The sequence below is a fragment of the Hippopotamus amphibius genome, chromosome 13 (assembly GCF_030028045.1).
Source record: "Hippopotamus amphibius kiboko isolate mHipAmp2 chromosome 13, mHipAmp2.hap2, whole genome shotgun sequence".
Lineage (NCBI taxonomy): Eukaryota > Metazoa > Chordata > Mammalia > Artiodactyla > Hippopotamidae > Hippopotamus > Hippopotamus amphibius.
The window spans coordinates 82,397,576-82,413,593 of NC_080198.1; the positions used below are offsets into that span (position 1 = coordinate 82,397,576).

The 16,018-nt window shown below is 35.2% G+C and overlaps 1 protein-coding gene across 1 annotated transcript in view; it reads left to right on the top strand.

Annotated features, from left to right (window-relative positions):
- ZGRF1 (zinc finger GRF-type containing 1) overlaps positions 1 to 16,018 on the top strand; it is a 64,207-nt gene continuing 48,189 nt past the window's right edge. Inside the window, exons 1-6 of the mRNA XM_057705814.1 lie at positions 1 to 114; positions 2,896 to 2,985; positions 4,129 to 4,209; positions 10,059 to 10,118; positions 11,540 to 11,725; positions 12,025 to 14,233. Coding sequence (XP_057561797.1) covers positions 2,965 to 2,985; positions 4,129 to 4,209; positions 10,059 to 10,118; positions 11,540 to 11,725; positions 12,025 to 14,233 — 2,557 coding nt within the window. The 5' untranslated portion in view covers positions 1 to 114; positions 2,896 to 2,964. The remainder of the gene's footprint in view (positions 115 to 2,895; positions 2,986 to 4,128; positions 4,210 to 10,058; positions 10,119 to 11,539; positions 11,726 to 12,024; positions 14,234 to 16,018) is intronic.

Here is a 16,018-nt window from a genome sequence, read left to right on the forward strand (position 1 = left end):
TTGCCCGCAGTTTCCGGGGAGTGAGGAAGGGTAGGATGGAGTTTTAAGCGAGAGGTGGTGTCACTGATTTTGGCGCGACGGGACGAAGGAATTTGCTCCTTTAGAAGCGGACTGGTAAGGAAGCTGTGTGAAACCCGGATTGGATCACAACTTGCTCGGACAACCCGTGATAATTGTTGCCACCCCTTCACCGCCTTTCCCAGCCCCTGCTCTGCAGTTCCCGCATGCGTGTGGGAACCAGAGATGGTTTTGCCGTTTGCTTTTAGGACTGACGGAGGGTCAGTTCTCCATTGTCATTTGCTTACACGGGACCATGGTAATTAGAACGTTGGCAAATGAAATGTGAGCTTTTGGTTATCTTGACTGGATGCTATGGGGTTCGTGACTCTTAAACTTTAAAATCTGTGAACCATTTCGACTTTTAGGGATTCGAAAGATCCTGCTTGTTCCAAAACAAAAGGACCGAAAACATCTCGTCGTATTTAGCAGAACAGCTCATATTTTAGTGATAACACCGAATTTTATACATAAATCCATAAAGCAGCACAATAATATATCTGTGAAGATATGTATTTCTCTACTTAAGTATCACAGAACATCTAGAGTCTCCATGCCAAAAACTTACTTGCATATTAAACTTTCACCCATTAGAGATGGGTCCACACTTGAACTATTTTACAGGTATGGATAGATGAATACTTTCAGAAAGCTTTTTATCTTTGCATCTCACTTAAATATATGATGCTTTTCCCTAAAAACGTTTTTCCTGTTTAATGGTAAGAAAGGCGTGCTGACTCACCTTTGAAAGTGGGAATTAGGGCTTCTTCTAAATATTTTAAGATCCCCTTAACCTTTTTTTTGGGGGGGGGGTTAATGCTATAAATTAATTTACCGCTTATAAGAGTTTGGACCTGCTCCGTTCCTTTCAAATTGTAAATCCCACAAATAATATTTCTAATTTAGGGGAAAAATGGGGAAATTTATTTTGCAATTCGTAAATATCATGGAAGTAATCCTAAATTAGTAAATACTGGATTCCTAATATGTAAATTGTGATGGTAATAACTACTTTTCAGGATTATGAGACTGATAAATATTATATGTAAAGTATCTAGTCCCATTCATGCCTGATACAGTAGGTAGTCAACAAATAGCCACATAACGTAGTTTTTGTGAATTTGAGCACCAGAATTTAGACGACTTAGTTTTGAATTCTGAATCTGCCATTTATTTACCTCATGATCTTAGGGAAATTACATACCTATTATGCACTTCAGTTTCCTTTTTTGTAAAAGGAGTATAAAAATAGTATCTATACCATAAGGTGTGAACACTTAAAGCATTTTGCCCTACCCTTTCTCCATTTGGCAGCCAGAGCAATCTTTGTAAAACCCAAGTCAGATTATGCAATCTTATTCTTAAAATCCTGCCTTGGCTTCCTACTGTCTTCATAGAAAGTCCAAACAGTTTAGCATAAAATAGAAGGCTCCTTGAGTCCTGTTATTGCTCACTTTTCCAGTCTTATCTCTCACAACTCACTCACAGTTAATGATACTAGAGTTCCTTGTTTATACCTTGCTGTGTCTTCCACAGGCTTTTGTACATGTTGATTCCTGTTTGGAAATAGCTTCCCTAGAATTTTTCCTTGGTTAATGGTTATTTCAGTTTACAGCTTAGATGTTATGTCTTTCAGGAAACCTTGTTTGATGCCCTAGACTGAGTTGGGTGCCCCTCCTGTGCTTATTCCTGCCACATTTTATTGTAATTACTGTTTATTACCCTGCTCTACTGAAAATTCCTTGAGACTAGGAATAGCATTTCGTTCAATTTAGTATCTTGTCCTAGCACAATGTCTGTCACGCAGTAAGTACTAAGTATATGTGAAATATAAATGATAGATAAGTGGCCTGTTTTTATATATTTTATGTGTATATAAGATGAATTTAATCCAGAATTGCAAATTATAGATTTATTGAATCTGTCTAGGTTTCAAACTTGAGCATGTGTCATTCTCACCTGCAGGGCTTGTTAAGTTACAGGCTACCCAGCCCCAATCCCAGACTGTATGATTTAATAAGTCAAGACCCAAGCATTTGAAGTTCTAACTAGTTCCCAGGTGATGCTAATGCTGTTGGCCCAGGGATCTAAGGCAGTGGTTAGAAATAAGAATAATTTTCTTTGGCATCTCTATTTACTTCTTCAGTTCACTGTCAGTGATTTTATGTTTCCAAATTTGCCCACAATAACAATTTTATCCAACAGCTTAGGATAACTACCATACTCATTGCTATGATATTGAAAAGGTTTTTCCTTGTAGAGGTATTATGATATATATTTGGTCTTAGATACTGTATTATATTGCCTTTAAAAATGTGAAAGGAAAAATTTGAAATGAAAGGGGGCCATCTTGTGGTGATCGTAGCAATTCAGAAAATTTTAAAAATTGAAGGTCTTTCTATAAGGAACCAAGCTTGGGGGAAGGGATTCATATTTTCTGATACATATTATGCACCTGCAAAATGTTTGCAGCCTACTAATTATTTTATATATTATACTCAGTTTTCTCTTTACTTGGCAAATTCTTTTTCCACAGTGCGGTGTCGCTATTCTATTGTGTCCTCAGAGGCAGTTTGATTGCACCTGTGGGGTTTGTTTGGTTTTGTTTTTTTTTTTTGGCCATGCCATGTGTCTTGTAGATTTTAGTTCCCCAACCGGGGATTGAACCTGGGCCCTGGGGGGCCTAACCACTGGAATTCCCTACAGCTGTGTTTACCTTGGTAGTTACATAGAACACTTAGATGCCTCTCTCTGGTCAAGAGTTTGTGGGGGAGAAATTGTACTTGATACTTATTCTGTTCATCAGGATTGACTATTCTTTGCCATTTTTCATTTTAGGTGATATAAATAGTTGAATGACCACTGATTATTTTCTGGACCAGATTGTATATAATTTCAGAAGAAACAATGGAAAGCCAAGAATTTATTGTAAGTCTTATCAGTTTTCACTATTTCCTTTTTTCTTCCTTTTTTCCATGTTTCACAAATGTCTTGCCAGATTTAGCAAAAAACCCCTAAAATTAAAAAAAAAAAACCCAAACCTAAAAGAAGGACACTCAGTTAAATTTGAATTTCAGATAAAGTGAATAATTTTTGCATGTAAGTATGTATGTCTCAAATATTTCCCTATATTCTGTCTGGAAACCCTACACATTGGTTATACAAAGTCCTTTGGAACAAATTCTTTGGAAGCTTGGAAGCAGGAAATAATTTCTTTCTCTTGAAAGACTGGTATGCCTCTTCTAGGTTAGTGGTTCTTAACCTGTTTGGTCCCAGGACCCTTTTATACTCTTAAAAATTATTGAGGACCCCAAATAATTTTTGATTATGGGGCTTATATCTATTGCTGTCTTTCATATTAGAAATTATAATGGAAAATTTTAAAATGTTTATTAATTCATTAAAAAATAATAAACCCATAACATTTAACATAAATTACATTTTTAATGAAAAGTTTATTGTCCAAAACAATAACAGAAACATATTGTAAAGAGTAGCAATGCTATACATTTTTTGCAAATCCCTTCCATTTGACTTAATAGAAGACAGCTAGATTCTCAGATCTGCTTCTGCATTCAATCTGAAATTGAATCTTGCAATATTGCACATATTTATATATATAAAACACTGGGAGCATCTACTAAACATGACCAAAGGAAAGAGTTTAAAATGCAAACAACATCATGAAAATAGTTTTGACTTCACAGACCCCTGAAAAAGTCTTGAGGGGGGCACCTCCAGGGGTCTCTGTACTCTTGGACTTAGAGAACTGTACAGTTTTTTCTGTCCCACCAGTGTCTAGGAAGCTCAAAATTATTTTTGTTGCTCAGTTAACTTTTCAGTTTCTTCCTTAGATTTTACTTCTCCTGTCTCCCCTCACTTGCCTTTTACTGCCAGGTTTCTTTTTTTTTTTTTACTTGATGTTTTTGTGCTATTGTTATGATATCTGTGCTTTTATTTTAATAAAAGATGTCTTAAATATTTTTTGTAGGTAGGAAGGGTATAAAAATATATAACATTTAATACATGTAAATAGAAACCATTTCTTTCCTTTGTACTTTTGTAAATCAGGTACTGTATACGCATCAAAAGATGAAGAAGTCAAAAGTGTGGCAAGATGGAATTCTGAAGATCACTCACTTAGGAAACAAAGTAAGTGCAAAGCAGTTGACAACAGAGTCTAAGAGTTGGCTTCTTGCCTTTTGATTGAGTGTTAAAAAAACTGTAGATGATAAAATCTTAGATATGTCCATAAGCTGATGTGATGTGAAAACAGAAGTTGTCAAATGATTCCCATATCACAGTGATTAATTTGTATATTATAAAAGTTCAGTTAATACTGTTTAATTTCTTTTGATTTTTTAAAAATTAGATTTTCTGTGAAACTTTTCAGGAATTTTGGCACATTTTTTTCTTTGTAGGTAATAACAGTTTAAACAGAAAAAAGCTACTATTAAAATATATTTCTAACATAATAATCCTCACAGTATAATGGTACATACAGAGTTGACATACCATTTTAGAAAAGCTGCCAATTTCTGAAATTACATATAAAATTCTTCTATTTTCAGATTTTCTTTGAATCTGTTATTTTATGATATGATCCTATCAGTCTTGAGAAAATTATTTACTAGGATAATCTTTGACCCTACTAGATATATTGATCCTTCTATGGGTTTCTTTTCCCACCGGGATTATCTCCATCTGTCAAATTTTAATGTTCTCCTCTCAGCGGTTCTCATGACCTTATTTATTTAACACCCTTGTCTCCTCCATTCGTCACAACACCCTCTTCTTCATTTGACTTCTGTGACGCCACACCTCCTGATGTTGCTTACTGACCACTTCTAAATATTTTCTGTGGGCTCATTCTCTTCCCATACCTAAAACTTTTACTCAGGACTCAGGCCCACATGCTCTTGTAAAGAGATATATAAAGATATATAAATTATTTCTGTCTCTGTCTCTGTCTCTCTCTTTCTCTGTGGAGAAAAGGGAGATTTATTGTAAGGAATCAGATCGTGGAGGCTTACAAGTCTGGGGTTGGCAAGCTGGAGACCCAGGAGACTAATAATGTGGTTGTAGTGTTTATGCCAACAGGCTTGAGACCCAGGAAGAGCCAATATTTCAGTTTGAGTCAGAAGGTAGGAAAAAACTGATGTCTCAGCTCAAAGACAGTCAGGCAGGAGGAGTTTTCTCTTACTTGGCCTGTTTGTTTGATATAGTCCCTCCACTGATGAATTGAGGCCCACCCACATGAGAGAGCTATCTGCTGTAGTGATTTATTTTATTGAGGTATATTTTTGACATATAACATTATTTAAATTTCACGTGTACAACTTAATGATTTGATACTTGTGTACACTGCAGAATGATTACAATAAGTCTAGTTACCATCCATCACCATACATAGTTAGAAAAACTCTTTTCTTTTCCTTGTGATGAAGACTTTTAAAATTTACTCTCAGCAGCTTTTAAATATACAGTACAGTTGTTAACTATAGTCACCATAATGTACACTATATTCCCATGACTGATTTTTTAAGTGGAAATTTGTACCTTTTGACCCCCTTCACCCATTTGGCCCACCACCCTGTTTTGATTTTTTTTTTAAACTTATCAAGTGCTTACTATGTATCAGGCATAATGCTTTAACTGTGTCAACTTAACATAGTCTTTGTAACTCCCTCATTAGTTAAGTACTATTTTTATCTTTATTTTACTGATGATGAAGCTGAGGCACAGAGAGATGAAGCCCATAGATCTCACAGCTAGAAAGTGGAGGAGTCATTTATTAACTTAGATATTTTGGCTCCAGAGCCCATGCTCAACCATTCTATTGTTTCTCTTACTATTACTAATTTAAAAGAACTTTATTACAGATGAGTTGATGACATATAGGACACACGGACTATATTGTGGCCTCCTGAATGAAGCCAGCACTTAAAGATCTCCATATTTTGTTATTATTCTACATATCTGTCACTCTGAAATTATCATTAAGAGAAACTTTTTAATATAGAAAGACTACTTATTATTTTTTTAAGTTAACATTTAATGTATTAAAACAGAAAAGTAGGAATTCTCTGGCAGTCTAGTGTTTAGGACTCTGTGCTTTCACTGCTGAGGGTCTGAGTTTAGTCCCTGGTTGGGGAACTAAGGTCCCGCAAGCCATGTGGCACAGCCAAATAAAATAAAATAAAATAAAATAATAAAATAAAATATAAAATAAAAATGTAGGGAAGGAAACAAGCACTATTCTTAAAAAAAAAAACAAAAACATCCCCCCCAAAAAAAACACAGAGAAGTAAAAGAAAAACTAGTTTTGCCTTAAGCTTTCAGGTTCAACTTACAGATGTTATTCAATTTATAAACCTAGTTTAGTTTAACTTTTAGTTGAGTCCTACCTTAATATTTAGTCAACTTAAATTGAACAAGCTGAATACTTTTAAACTAATTAATCCATTCACTGTCCAATGCTGTTCTGTAAAACTCTGGGGTTTTTTGTGTGTATTCTTCCTTATCAGTTAGGGCCTAAGTCTTTAAAATCTCATAGATTTTGTTATGTTAAAAAGGCATATGATTGGATTCTGCCTTTCATGTCTTTTGGTATGAAATCGTAAGTATTAAGGTTATGCTAGTGGTATTATCCAACTTTATCTTCAACTATAGCATGTATTTATTGTGTCCATTATATACCTCACACTGGTAGGTTACAGGAAAACAAGATAAATACAAGTTAGTCCCAGAGATTTTCTGTGATCCAGGAAAATTAATAATCTCATATCCTAAATAACACTCTTGTTCCAAAATCCAAGCTATTGCTTACACTATTTTTCTTGCATTTTCTCTACGGATTCAGATTCTTACTGTCAGGGTTATTCATCGTCCATTAATTGAGCCATCATGCAATAAACACATATTGCTGCTAGGCAGTGGGAAAATTTAAATAAGACATGTGGAAACAGTGTAGAAGAGCATTAGCCTGAATCCTGCTCTTCACTTATTAGATGTGTAATCTTGGCAAGTTATTTAGTCTCTCAAGGCCTATAGTTTCTTCTTTGTAAAATGGGGAAAATGTTACTTCATAAAGTTGTCTTTAGGATTAAATAAGAAAACAAATAAGAGTTTCCTAGGTGGCGCAGTGGTTGAGAATCCGCCTGCCAATGCAGGGGACCTGGGTTCGATCCCTGCTCGAGGAAGATACCACATGCCGCAGAGCACCTGGGCCCGTGTGCCACAGCAATTGATCCTGCGCTTTAGAGCCCATGAGCCACAACTATTGAGCCCATGTGCCGCAACTACTGAAGCCCACACGCCTAGAGTCCGTGCTCTGCAACAAGAGAGGCCACAGCAATGAGGAGCCCGAGCACGACAACAAAAGAGTGGCCCCCGCTCATCTCAACTAGAGAAGGCCTGCATGCAGCAACGGGCACCCAACACAGCCAATAAATAAATAGATTTATTAAAAAAAAAAGAAAAGAAAACAAACCTCTTAACGAGGTGCCTGGCACATTTTAAGCATGCAATAAGTAGTAACTGTTATTATAGTTTTTGTCTTCAAGGGAATTTTATCTAATTTTTATCTAAGCACCTAAGGATTAAAGTATGTACAGAGATATGCTTAAGGTTCTATGAGATTACAAATGAGAGACATTAAAATTTGACTCTGGTTCAGAGAAGTCTTTCCAGATGAAGACTATTTTTTTGAGTATTTGTTTTGTTTTTTAAACAAAATTGATATGGCTGTAACAATGTGGAGGTGTGGAACAGTGAAGTGTTTCTGGGGAAGTATAAACAATTGACTGTGGCTGGAATGAAGGGCCCGTGTTGGGAAACCATGGAATACACAGCTAAAGAGGTAGGCAGGAGCCATATCATGAAGGACTTTGTGTGGTCAACCTGAGGAGCCAGTGAAGAATTAGGAGCAGAAGAATGACATAATCATGTTTCTATTTTAGAAAGATCACTTCGGCAGCAGTGTCTAGCATACCTTTTAAGTTATATAGGATGAAAGTCAGATTGGATTTAGGAAGACTGTTATAATAAAGAGGCTGTAGAATAATGTAGATGAAAAGTGATGGGAGTCTGACCAAGCAGGCATTAGCACTGACGATGAAGAGAGAGAAAGGATGATTAGAGAGAAATTGTGAAAATGTTATAGAATCTTAAGGTCTTGGATATGAAAGGTGAAGAGAATCCAGAATTACTTTCAGGTTTCTGTCTTATGGTTGTGGTACTGAGTGAGATAGGATTTCAGAAAAAGAAAAGCAAGTTTAGGGGGAACAGTGAAGATTTTGAGTTTCATTTTGAACATACCGAATTTGCAGTGTCATCAAAATACTCTAGTAATTGGCTATAGGGACCTGAAACTCAGGAAACAGTTCTGAGCTAGTGATATAGATTGGGAGTACTTGGCATTTAGATGATATTTAAAGCCCTGGAGTGGATTCGTTCATTCATTTATTCAACAAATATTTTTTGAGCACCTGTTATGAGTTACACACTGTTCTAGTGGATGCAGCAGGTAACAAAACAGGTAAATCCCTGGCTTTGTGGAAAAAACATGGAGGAGACAGACCGGTAAACTAAATGAATATGTATGTCTAGTGGGTTAGGCAGACAACAGGTAGAGTAAGCAAGGGTGAGAATGAAGTTAAAGGGAACTGTGTAGGCCTTATTGGTCATCGTAGGGACTTTTGTCTTATTCTGTGGGAGCTGTGGAGACATTTGAGCAGAAGTGTGACACGATATGATTTGTGTGAATGATATTGCTCAGGGATGGAGATAGAACGTAAAGAATAGAGAAGAAAAGATAGAGCCCTTACAAATACCAAAATTTTTAACTGCTTTATGGATATATAATCCACACATTTTTCAGTACACCCATTTAAAGTGTGCAACTAGTTGGTTCTTAGTATATTCACAGTTTTGCAACTGTCACCACAATCTAACTTTAGAATATTTTTGTCACCCCCAAAAAAGAAATCCCATAAAGGAACTGCTCAGTACCTAATCTCCAGTCCTAAGACTAATCTACTTACTGTCTTGACATATTTGCATGTTTTGGACTATTCACATGAATGGAATTATACAATGAGTGGTCTTTTCTAAATGACTTCTTTCGTTTAGCATGTTTCCAGGGTCCATCCATGTTGAAGCATGCATCAATACTTTATTCCTTTTTATTGCTGAATAATATTCTACTTTATGGATATATCACATTTTGTTTATCCATTCATCAATTGATGAACTTTTGAGTTTTTTCTCTTTGGTATTATGAATAATGCTGCTGTGAACATTTGTATGCAAGTTTTTGTGAAGACATGTTTTCATTTCTCTGTATGTATGCTTGGGATTGGAATTTCTGGATCATGTGCTAACTCTGTGTTCAGTCTTTTAAGGAACTGCTAACTATTATCCAAAGTGATGGAAACAGCAGTGTTTAAGGGGTAGTAGAGAAGCTGCTATGAAAAATGGCTAGAGAGCTAGAGAGGCATGAGGAGGAAGCCAGAAAATGATAATCCCCTTAGTTTCCCTTTTCTCCCATATCCTGCACATTCAATAAGTTTTACTCTTTATGCCTCTTAAACAGTTCTCTTATCCCATTGCTGATGACTTATTTCAGGCTCTAATCATCTCGATCCTTCGATCCTTCGTATCACACCATTACAATAATCTCTTTGCTGATTGTGTTTCCTGTTTTGCCTCCTGTAACTCATTCCAGTTCTGTTTTCTCCCCAATTCCATTCCAAGATTCTCCTGGTAGGGATTAAGTTCTTGAATTTATGTGTATGCCTTTGCTCTCTTGCACACGCTGAATGGATGCTTAGTAAACATTTGAGATAGATGCACTTTCTAGTCCGAGTTTGCAAAGTGGGTAATCCTTTCATTACATGATTTATTTATATAACAGTTTTTTATTTGCTTTGAAGATGTTTAAGAGAAGTGGAATTATGTTCTGTCCCTTTTTAACATTTTTAACATTTGTTTTAATATAGGCAATTTTATATGATGACAAAGGAGGATGTTTGGAGAGTTTATTTCTTAAGTGCCTTGAGGTATTTTAATTTATCTTATTTTTAAGTTATTGTTAAAAAATCTCTTTTACTTCCTTTGTGAATATTGTTAAATTGTATAGTAATGGTACTATTACTAATAATTATAGATAGTATTTATTGAACATTTATTATTAGCCAGACTCTGCTAAAAGCTTTTAGATATTGTTTCATTTAATCCTTATACATTCTTGTGATTTTTATAGATTAGGAATAGAGTACTGAAAGGTTAAATAACTTGCCCATGCTTATGGAGTTAAGTGGTAAGGCTAGGATTTGAACCCAGAAAGTGATTTTAACTCTATTATGTGGTTTTAATAAGCAGAGAACTACAGTGGGATATATTTTGTGAAATTAGACCTATTTAAAAAATTTTCTCAAATATTTAGTCTGTGTTTTCCTGTGCTGGAAAACGGAAGGGAACTAAAGGCATATTTTAGTGTGAAGAATAAAGAATTAGAAGTTGTTTGTTCTTGGTTTATTTCCCACTTTCATGTACTTCTTTGCTAACCTAACCTCTCTGTGTTCAGCTTCTCTACTGTAAACTGTAGACCATAGACAGACTTTACTCAGTTGGTGGGAAAATTAGAAATAGCTTAGACAAAGTGTCTAGCAGTTTAGTACAGTGATTCTCAAAGTGATAAAATGCATATTCTTATTATTACTGTGTTGATTTTGGCCATGGTACTTTAACCTGTTTTTAAATTTTATGACAATAGTGGTTATAGAATTTTTATACTTACAAAAGAGGGTCTTGGAGAAGCATTGTATTATTAGATACTTAGTGATGGTAATGACTGTTATTTCATTTAAAATTATTTCATGAGTAAAGATTGAGCACATTATCTGTGATAATACACAGATTTTGTATATTATCAACTAGGCTGATAATCTTATTTTTATGCTGCAGTCAGAAGTGGTAACAAGTACTGTATTTTCTTTATTAAATTATGAAAAATGCTTTTTTGGGAATATGATTAAGTAACGATTTATAATAATTTGTGATAATTATGAGTATGTATCTAATTCACATTAATTTAAAAAGATATAAATAACTGATTAATACCTCTAATTTAAAAATTACATTTAGTTTTATGAATTCTTAAGTGAAGTTCTTAAGAGGAGGCATCTTTTTATTGCTTGTCTTTGTATCCCCAGCATGTAACAAAAGTCCTTATATAGGTCCCTAATATGTATTGTTGAATAAACAAATTAGTGAATTTTTTTTGTTGTATTATTTTTTGTGTGTTTGTTGATAGTTAACTAGTGTCTAGTAATAAATAATTTAGTTATCGATCCATTCGTTCAACAACTATTTATTGAATATCCATTGTGTCTTTGCCTGTGCTAGAAGCTTATTGGAACACATAGATAATCAAATAGTTAGATGTATATGATTTTGACGTTAATTCTTTAAAATTTAGGTGAAACCTGGAGATGATTTAGAAAGTGATCGATACTTAATCACAGTTGAGGACGTTAAAGTTGCTCGAAGCACAGCTGTCAAAAAGGATGTTGTTAAAGAAGCACCAGCATCAAATTCAAAGAGGTTTATGTCTTCTGGCCGGTCCCTTGGGTGTCAGCCTGCTGGTTTAAAAAGGAAGTTTACTGTAAGTTTCTCTGTTGAAAAATAACAAATCAATACATAGTTATAAACTCGTTTCAAGAAGTAGTGAATTGTGACGCTATCATACTGTACGATTAAAACAGTGCTTCATAGTATATGCTTAGGTAGAAAGGAAGAAAACCCTAATCTTAATACAAATGAGCGTTTGCATTTTAGCTTAGCAAATTTTATATTGTATTACTTTACCTTGTAAAACATACACATTCCTTTTTCTTTTTGTCAGTTCATTTTACATTTTCTTTATAGCTTATAGAACAGCTAATAATTGTTTAATATTTTTAGGGTTTTCAAGGACCACGTCAAGTGCCAAAGAAAATGGTTATTACAGAAAATAATGAATCAGCTGCTTCACTTGAGGCTAAGAAGCCGGGCCCTATTTTTCTTTCTCCATTCTGCAGCACACCTTTGTTTTCTACAGTTGGCAAGAAAGATACAAATAATATGCCAACAGACCCTGAGAACATTGTCACTTACAAGAACAGAGAGAGAAATGGCATACCTTTTTCTTCAGTTGTCTCTACTCCGTTCTTCACGATTAACCCAGAAATGCTATGTGAAGAAAATGATTTTTGCTCTCCTGTCAGTTCTGTAAATAAGCATTCAGATTCTTTACTGACCGATGAGCCCATGAAGAGAGAGAGTTTGGTATCTCACTGCATAGGAGTTTCACAAAACATTAGAAGTAAAGCCCAGATATTAGCTCTTCTGAAGTCCAAATCAGCTAGTACGTCTATGGAACCAAATTCTGAGATTACAGGACATTTCCCTCAGATGCAACCACAAGGAAGTTTAAAAATTCCTACTAAACCAAAGTGCTTAATCGAACAGGAAGAGTATGCTGAGGTGAAGAGCACAGAAAGTTTACACTACCAGCATCCATCAGAAAATACCACGAGAAATAAAAGCCGGTGGGCCATGTATTTATCCTCACAGAGGTCACCTATACATTCTTCTACAGTGGATGGAAATGATATAGAAAAGAAACCCAAGGCCCAAGGAGGTAATTTAAACTTGAAAGACCTTTTGGGGCAAAAAAGGATACAGTTGTTTGAAACATGTGCTGAAAATGGAAAAAATTATAATGAAGACAAACCAGTGGATGATGATGATCAACCCTGGGCTCAAGAAGGAAAGTTAGAAATTCCTTCTTTCTGTGAAAGCAGCAGCTTACCAGTTACCTGTAGCAACGTAGAAAATGATGGCTTATTATTAGAAGCTGACATTAAAGAAAATAACAAAAGACCGGTTAATCAAAATGACCAGATGGGCAGAAAAGGATCAATTCTCATTAGAGAAAAAGCTCAGGAGATAGATATACATGGAACTCCAGAAAAGGAGCATAAACATCTACAGACTGAATCTTCACTAAGTAACAATTCTGAGATCTCTGGTGATAGTACTGACATATTTTCTAAAAGTAGTACTAATAATGAAATCCTTAATAGTATTCATGAACCTATGAATAATGTAATGCAGCCACTTGTGGAGGTCACATTTAATCTAAACAATTTTGAAATCAGTGACACTGAGGAGGAATCACAGGAAAGCAACAGAATTTCCCAGAATTCAGAGGGTTGGGTGAAGGAGGCTTTGGTCAATGACAGCAATTCAAAATGTGAGAATATAAGCTGTAAAGAAGTTGGCAGTGAACATTTGCCTCTCCAATTAACGTCTACTGGGGGCAAACTATCAGAGATATTTCCCAGGAAAGAGATTCTGCCATCACAGTTTTGTGATAAAACTTGTGTAGGTTTTGACAGAGGACCTTGGAAAGCTGGAAACACTGGAAAAGAAATAGAGGAGTGTGGTGAGACATTAAGCAATTTTGATTCATCTTTAGAGTGGACTGATGATGTATTTGTAAAAAATAATGAAGGCACTAATAAATCTAGTAGTGCTTCATTCCCAAATAGGTCTGAAAGTATAAACACAAATTTACATATTCCTCATTTTTTAAACATAGCCACTCATCAGAATACTGAAAACAGCCTGTTTTCAGAACAGGCTCAGCCTCGACCTTTTATTATGGGAAGTGACTTAGACAAAAATACCAAACAGGTTTCACCATTAACCTCTAGCAGTGACAACAGTATCCAGTTATTAAATGCCAGTCAGATTCACTCTGAAGAATGTACTGCACTTGATAAGTCACGTACCCAAGTTTCCAATTCTTTTTTTTGCCCTTTGGGGAAAAAACCTCCTATTTCCAAAGGCACAGAATCACATATTCCTGAATCTGAAGATTTGGAAAGGACTAGACATTTACCTCAGGACCATATTGATATAGAAACTGCTGGCGAAAGCAAACAATACTGGAATAATCCTAGAAATTCTTCAGAACTTTCTGGATTAGCAAATAGCATTTCCCTATTAAAATCATTGTCTGAACACAGTACAGCTTTGGAAGGCTTGGAAGTATTGAAAAAGAGATATACCTCCTTTAAACAACAAGGAACTCTGCAGACATATGAGCCAGGTGGCAATCCTGAAGGTTAGAACGGCATGTCTGTTTTGGATTGTTCTCTTTGTAGTTCCAAGGGTGAGAAGATACTTGCCCTGGAGGCTACATTAAGAATTACGTGGTATTTAAATAGGTAACATAGGTACTTGATAAAATCAACTCTAATAGAGGATAATATAGTGAAAAGTAAGTCTCCTTCCTACCACAGTCCTTCAGTCCATTCCTCAGAATTAGTCTCCTTCCAGAATATCCTTTCAAAAATAGGCATATATAAGCATATATGGGCACATATAAGCAAATATGTGTGTGTTATAATCCATTCCTGTTATACATTTTTGGACATGTACTAGGAGATACTTAAAATTATGAGCTCAAATTGGTATCTCTAACTCCAGTTCTAAACCACAGGGTTCTTCCTCTCTTCCCTTCATTCCATAATTGTGTTTCTTTATTCTCACAGTGGAAAGGGTCCTGCTGCCCAACATCAGTATATTTACTTCCTCAGTTCTACAATGTGCACCAAATGGTTTCCAAATTATTAAACCAGTATCACTGTGGGCAAAAAATTTATAAATTCGTAAAGCTTACAAATTCCTTGGAGTTTGTTTTTTAATTTTTTTAGGTTTTTTTTTTTTTTTTTTAATTCATTAGGCTTTGTTTCTTTGTGTTTAGAGTATATCCTGAGAGTATAGAGTTGGAGTATTATGTTCCAAAGTTATTGGGTACTTTTTTTCTTTGCGTGATTATGTTATCGTTCAGTATAAATATAGTTAAGTTCGTTGTCTATATTCTATATGAGGGCTTCTTTGCCACCCTGGTTGATTTTTTTTTTCTGACTGTAAAATATTAACCTCATACAAAAATCAAAACTATATAAAAACATATACTCAGTTTCCTTCCTTAGGCCTTCCATCCTATTCCTACCTGCTGTAGGTAACCAATATATTATACCTGTGGTTTGGTTTTTATTTTTTTGCAAAAATAAACAGCTCCATATGTAAGGAATAAGCTCGTTTCCCCTTATTCAACATAAGATACCATACTCTATATATTCTTTAGCACCTTGCTTCTTTTCACTTAATGTATCCTGGAAATCACATCATACCACTTCATAGGACTCATCCTCATTTTATTTGTTTACAGCTGTATAATATCTTACATCATTTATGCAACCAGTCTCCAGTATTTTGCTATTGCAAATAATGTGACAATAAGTAACCTTATATATCTGTATCTATGTAACTATATGGACTTTTTGCATGTTATTGCAGGTGTGTCTTCAGGGCAGATTCCTAGCAATAGGGTTGTTGGGTAAATGTGTGTCTTTGTTAGTTACTTCAGAATTCCCTGGAAGGATCATACCATTTCTCACTCCCACCAATAATGTATGAGTGGTATGAGAAACCCCTGTTTCTCCATAGGTTGCCAACAGAGTATGTTGCCAAGCTTTTGAATTGTTACCAATCTAATAGATCAGAAACGAGAGTGTTATTTTGTTTGTATTCCTATTACTCCAAGTGAAATTGAGCTTTTCATATGTTTATGTATCATTTGTATGTCTTTTTTCATGAATTGTCTGCTCTACCCTTTTGTCCAGTCTTTTAATGGTTGTTGGTCTTTTATTCTCTTTTACTTGGAAGAGTTCTTTTTTTTTTTATTTTTTTTATTTTTTTTTGGGGGGTACACCAGGTTCAATCAACTGTTTTTATACACATATCCCCGTATTCCCTCCCTTCCTTGACGCCCCCCCCTCGAGTCCCCCCCACCCTCCCTGCCCCAGTCCTCTAAGGCATCTTCCATCCTCGAGTTGGACTC